Below are 6,901 nucleotides of genomic sequence, written 5' to 3'. Positions count from 1 at the left end.
GCACTCATGCGATATCAAACATTTATTGTTTCATGACGTTATAGTGCCAAAAGAATTCAATAAGTCAATAATGTAACATATCATTACTCATAATTATGAGAATATTCATTTATACAACGTGATGGTTCAAGATAATAGGTGGGCTTTCCATCATGGGCCATGGAAGGGTTAAGAAAAACTATAGAAGAGGTGTCAACTAATTATAAAATCATCTCATATCAAGACTATAACTAGAGCTAATTAGAAAATCATATGTTATGTACTCATGTGATATCAAACATTTATTGACATTCAAAGCACTATATAAGGGATTGTTTAGTGCTAAAAGAATTCATGAAAACTTTATTTCAATAAGTCAATCATGCAACATATCATCACTCATCATCATTATGAGAATATTCATTTATACATGTATAATGAGATTAAATAAGTCTAACATAGTCTATCATGAAACGTATGAAAAACAAAAGTAATTATTCACATGGTTCAAGATAATAGGTGGGTTTTCCATCATGGGTTGTGGAAGGGTTAAGGCAAACTATAGAAGTGATGCCAATTGATTAGAAAATCATCTCCTATCAAGACTATAGCTAATTAGAAAATCATCTCCTATGCACTTATGTGACATCAAACATTTATTATTTCATGAGGTTTAAAGCACTATATAAGGGAATATTTTATGCCAAAAGAATTCATGAGAGCACATTATTTCAATAAGTCAATCATGCAACATGTCATTACTCATTATGAGAATATTTGTTTATACAACGTGTATAATGAGATTAAATAAGTCCATCATGCAACGTATCATAGGGAAACACTCATGAAGAAGAAAATTAATTAGTCACATGGTTCAAGATAATAGGTGGGCTTTCCATCATGGGTCGTGGAAGGATTAAGGCAAACTATAGAAGAGGTGTCAGCTCCGGCTTGCTTTGCCTCATCACATGCACTCAAAAACAATGACAAGGCCTTTTCCACATACTTAGCTGCCTCCTTCACACCCATTTTAATGAGCTCTTCTGCTTTATCCTTTTCACCATTTAAATGTGTAGCTAAATGCACAAGATCCTCTTGAAATTCATTCAATATATTCCCATCTCCCTTGACAAGTGTGCTCTTGCTTGCATTTACATCTTTTGTAACACTTGGGAGAGTTACTGTCAACCAAAAAAAAACCTAATCAATTATGAATTGCATACCTTCATTAGACATTTCAAATTCTATTATTTCTTATTTATTCTATCATTCCCCATTCCCCATTAAGTCTAAGATGTTAAAAGAAAAAAATTATTGAATCCATATAAAAAGGATAGTTTTATTTTATGAGTGATGTGTATATAATATTTTTCTAATGGAGTGATACTAATGTAAGTGTACAACGTTAAAATTTGGTTCAAGTACGTAAAAACAAGTTATGTATAAAATGTATGTGTTGTAAAAACAAGTTATGTATAAAATGTATGTGTTGTAAAAACATATATGTTTTTACAACACATACACATAAAATGTATGTGTTGTAAAAGCATATATATTTACATATGTGCATCAACACAATCACATATGATTGTGTAAAATACCCAAGTTATCATTTAGTCTTTCATCCCTACTACATAGGTAGCTACATAGGTAACAAGTTCTCTACAAACTTATCAAGGAATAAAATATTATAACAAGGAGAAATACCTTTAGGATTTTGGGCATAGATAATAAGTCTTTCATCCCTAATACATAGATAAATACATATGTAATTTTCCCTCTACAAACTCAAGGAAGAAAATATTGTAACAAGAACCAACACCTTTAGGATTTTGGGCATAGGTAACTTGTTATGTACAAACTGAAGCAAGAAAATATTATGACAAGGATCTTGACAATTTTGGGCATTGTAGATTACATCTTAATGATATCATGCATGCATGTGTGTGTGTGTGTGTGTGTGTGTGTGTGTGTGTGTGAGAGAGAGAGAGAGAGAGAGAGAGAGAGAGAGAGAGAGAGAGAGAGAGATCTCACTTGGGCAATCTGTCCTTGGAGTGCTTCTCAATGATACCACAGATTCAAATGTCCCTGCCCAAGCATCTCGCTTTGTTAAGAAGCTTGAGGAAAGATTGAATAGCTTCTTAACAGTGGCTGGAATCGAAGAATGTTCAAATTGAGAGGAAGATGTAGGTCCATTTGGTGTATGGATAACTGTAAAAGCAATACACCTTCTCAATATTTGACTAGTGCATGCTTTCATTAAAAACTTCATGTTGTTAGATATACTATGGAAGTAAACTAATATCACTAGTTTACTATGATAACTATAAAACCAATACACCTTCTCAATGATTGACTACAACATGTGTTCATTGAAAACTTCATATTGGTAGATATACTATGCAAGTAAACTAATATCAAATTAGTCGTTTTTGTGCCACATGACACTCTAATGGTTAATAGAGGTCCAAGCTACATTTCTTTTATTAAGCGCTCTTTGCTAAGAAAAATGACATTTTGGCACTTATCATATTATTATTATTATCTCTCTCTCTCTCTCTCTCTCTCTCTCTCTCTCTTCTTTACTTTAAGATCATGGTCCAAGCTTTAAACTAATCCCATAGGAGGTACTATTTGAGAGTTATGATTCTATCTACTTAGATATCGAACGGTACGTGTTTGTACAATCTTTTTAAAAAAATGTGCCTCAAATCGTAGCTCAAATTGAAAAGCTTCGAAAAGTAATGAAGCTTGGTTTATTTAGCTTTACACAAGTGTCTACTCTATGATGATGCTAACAAAGAGCCATGCCATTAATAAACCACTCATCACATTGCACCCTCATGGACATCATGATAGTATAGCTGATTACATAGAGCTCAAGAATCTATATAGTTTCTCTTTTGGAGCTCCTCAACCCAAGCTATGGTTCAAGATATATATCGCCTTTCTAAAAATTGAAAGAGATTGTGGCATGCATGTAGAGAGAGGGGGAGAGACGGAGAGAGATATTATGAGTGGTGGGGAGATAATGAAATAATAGAGAAATGGATGTACAAAGAAAAGAAGGGACAATTAGAAAGAGACAAATTTGAGTGGTAGAGCTAGCCAAAACTCAAAATTCCTCACAAAGAAATGTTTGATAAAAAAACATAATTTAAATTTGCACGAGATATTATACAAGCATAGGAAGTTATTGATGGTGTATATCTTTGGCATAATAGCTTGAGTTATAGTAAGGAAGAAGAAAAAGAGGAGGTGGGGGGGAAGAAGAGTTGTGTGATTAGTGGAGTGGGAAAGAGACAACAATGAAGAGAGAGAGAGATGGATGGATGGAAAAAAGGAGAATTTTTCTTGCCAAGAAATGTTTGCAAAAAAAACACATATTTAACTTTACATCTAGTATAATTACTATGTTTCCTTTTTTGACTTGCTACTTCTTTTAAGTCACTCCTTTTTTTGGTGAGAGATATTGCTTGAATATAGATGCCAAGGTTCAAGCCTTGGATCTTCACGTATGCACACCAAGGAGAGCTAGAGCCCTATTTGCATTTTACATTTAAAAAAGGAGATAAAAGCAGCAAGTAACTTACTTGTTCCTTTGTCGACCCAAGGAGAAATCATGATTGTAGGCACTCGAACACCCAGTCGATCAAACTTGAAGTAATAAGGTGATGGTCCATCGATGCCATCTGGGTTAGGCACATTAGTTACAGGAGTAGAAACATGATCATAAAACCCACCATGCTCATCATAGGTGATGATAAGCAGAGTCTGTTCCCATTGGGGGCTAGCTCTGAGGGTCTCGTAGACCTCTTTAACAAGAGCCTGGCCGAGGCTGACATCATGGGGAGGATGGTCATCATTGCCGGGGGGAAGCTCGTGGTTGAAGAATCTAGGCTCGATAACGACATAGTTGGGAAGTTTTCCCTCTTGAGCATGGCGCTTGAAGGAGGGGTCAAAGGGGTGGAAATGAGGTATGTATTTGAGTTGTCTTAATCTTCGATAGATGAAGGTGGAAGGGAGGCTTTGGAAGTAGATGGCAAAGGTGAGGTGGTCATCATAGAGGTGGTCAAAGATGGTTGGTTGGGGGAGGCCCTTGAGCAACTCACTTCGAACGTTACTCATGAGGCCATGGGATGTGGCCGAGTGCACATAAAGCCGATTGGGCTGGGTTGATGCGGGCACGGACGCAAACCACTTATCAAAAACAGCAAACTCCCTCACCAGCGCTGTGTATATGGGGAGCGCCTCCGCCCTGAACCCGCTCATCACCGTCTCCGACAGCCCTTGCGACACTGCCTCAGCTTGCCTTGCAAAGCCGCTCATTAAGGGCTTCTTAATCGCTTCATTATCCGCCTCTGATCCAAACACTTGCTCCCTAATTGCTTGAAACGAGTGGCCCGGATCGCCCACCACGTACCTTGCATCATCTGAGTAATAGATCGGCTGCGCATTAGCGCCGTTAATCGTGATTGTATTAAACTCCTTACCTGTCACTCCATCTATCTCGGGATGCAGCTTCTTCTGCCATCCCAGCATGTGATCAAATGATCTGTTCTCCATCACCAGAACCACAATTGTTTTTATTGGGCCTGTGATCCTCTCCTTCGCCATCTCTTCCCCAGCTTTCGCTTGGCTTGATGATGGAACGCACCCCACTGTTGAACAGCAAAAAGCACAGAAACGCACAGGTGAATTAGCCAAACATTAATCACATCAATCGAACCATGATCACGCCCATCACCTTAAACAATCCCCTTAATCAACGATATGCCCACGGCTTGAGCAGAAGCATGAGTTAGTGCGCATCCTGGGTTCGTTTAGCACTTAATCAAGGCCATTAATTAGCAGAGGGAAACCCAAATTCGCAAACGCTAATTAAATGCACGATTTGAACTGTTCTACTGTGCATACTTAAAGAAGCCTGGTAACAGTGGAGGCTTACTTAGAATTTGAACAAGCTTCGGATTCTTAGAAAGGATTAGGCAATGGGGTTGGGTAGGCAATGGGATTATACACAGGGCTCAACAAGATTAACTCGTTAATCAGGTTGATTGGGGTTGACATGGAACGTACTTAAATGATCATGAGGGCCGATATGCGAGAGAGGTGGCTATAACATATTATGGGTTATGATTAAAGAATAAAGAAGCGCGTGGGTGATAAAGAAAGCTGTGCATGGGGGTCGGGCGCCCAAGTGTGAAACCGTGTGCAAAAAGATGGCCAAGTCACAGCATCGAAGCACAAACACAAGCATATCCTTCTTTCCTCTGTAGTTTTATGTAATGCTTATCCTTCTATATTCTTTAGTAGTAGTCACCTTTATTATTTTGCCATTTGGGTCCTTTTCCCTCCCCAACTACTAACCCCTAAATTCTAAGGAGAAGAATAGTTGTGATTATTTGTAAGAAACTTATTTAAGAAAAGAGATTTCCCATCAAAGCCCCTACATCCTCGCCATCTGTGGGGCCAGGTTGTTGTCTCGGGTTTCTCGATCAACAATTGGGAGAGTTAATGCCTTCTCCTATGATTGCATATACAGGTGGACAACTAGGATAATGATTACTGGCTTTTGGTTAGTGGATTCTTTTGGGTTTGTGATGATCTCATCAACTTGTTATATGGTTGGCTGGGGCTTGTAGTTAGTTCCTTGTTTATGTAGGATCTAGAATAGGCACATAATTAGAAGAGGGTTGAGGATTTAAGTACGCACGCACGCACACATGCATGCATGCATGCATACGTGCGTGTACACAGACACATACACACACAAACACCCCTTGAGGGTACTAACACGATGTTAATTGTTCCCGTGACATGTCATTGAATGTTCCCACCATCACATTCCCTTTTCCTTCCTACCTTTATTTGCCCACAAAAAAGAAGAATACAAATATGCCCTTATTCACACACACATGCACACATGGGTGTGTGTGTGATTTATATAGACTATTTATAAAATTAAGAGGAAATAAAAAGTCAAAAATCTATAAAATATAGTTATCTTATGTTATATGGATTATTTGAATAAATATGCATATGGTTTACATAAACATATCTAAAACTATGTATCTAAATAATTATCTAGCTCTATATTTGTGGCTATATGCAAGCAAATATCCATCTCTCTCTCTCTCTCTCTCTCTCTCTCTCTCTCTCTCTCTCTCTCTCTATAAATAATTATCTAGCTCTATATTTGTGGCTATATGCAAGCAAATATCCATCTCTCTCTCTCTCTCTCTCTCTCTCTCTCTCTCTCTCTCTCTCTCTCTCTCTCTCTCTCTCTCTCTCTCTCTCTCTCTCCATGTGTGTGTATAGGGCTTTTATATAATAATACTACTCAAGAGTGACCTAGTTTCAAATACAATAGTTGCTTAATTCTTGAGGTTGATTTGTTTTTCTCCTCTGTCAATTTTTGGCCTCGCTCGGTTTTGATTGCTTGAGTTTTGGCAATCCTTTGTCTCAAAATGTTTATGTGCAAGTGTGTGCATGTGACAATTTAAAACTTCTAAGGAGTAGAATCTCAAAATTTCACAAGGGAGTTCTAGATATGTACATGGATTCAACCTTAATAGAGAGAAATAGGTGTTCATGAGAATTACCTTAGACATATGTACATGGTCATTTTCTAAGGTGTTCAACTCAATAGATATAAATACCTGCTTAGGAGAATTACCTTAGAAATATATACATGGTCATTTTGTAAGGTGTTTAAGTAAATAGAGAGAAGTATGTGTTCACTTGAGAATTACCTTAGAAATATGTATTTGGTCATTCTGTAAAGTGTTCAACTTAATAAAGAGAAATATATGCTCATTTTCTGATGTGTTCAACTTAATAAAGAGAAATATGTACTCATGAGAATTAACTTTTTTCCCAAATTTGATTAAATCACATCACCAAAGATAAATCACATCAT

The 6,901-nt window shown here is 37.3% G+C and overlaps 1 protein-coding gene across 1 annotated transcript; it reads right to left on the bottom strand.

The window, feature by feature from the left end:
* Positions 1-716: 716 nt before the first annotated feature.
* Positions 717-5,120, bottom strand: LOC147627602 (non-specific phospholipase C1-like). The gene is made up of 4 exons (XM_086814509.1): positions 4,928-5,120; positions 3,573-4,640; positions 2,014-2,190; positions 717-1,160 (listed from the first exon to the last, which is right to left on the bottom strand). Coding segments are annotated over exons 1-4 (1,566 nt in total). The 5' UTR covers positions 4,929-5,120; the 3' UTR covers positions 717-840.
* Positions 5,121-6,901: the final 1,781 nt, after the last annotated feature.

This window comes from Cibotium barometz, chromosome 20 (genome assembly GCF_041138505.1).
Source record: "Cibotium barometz isolate CiBa-2024 chromosome 20, ASM4113850v1, whole genome shotgun sequence".
NCBI lineage: Eukaryota > Viridiplantae > Streptophyta > Polypodiopsida > Cyatheales > Cibotiaceae > Cibotium > Cibotium barometz.
The sequence above is the reverse complement of the archived record's forward strand: the minus strand, read 5'-3'. Positions and strand labels throughout refer to the sequence as shown.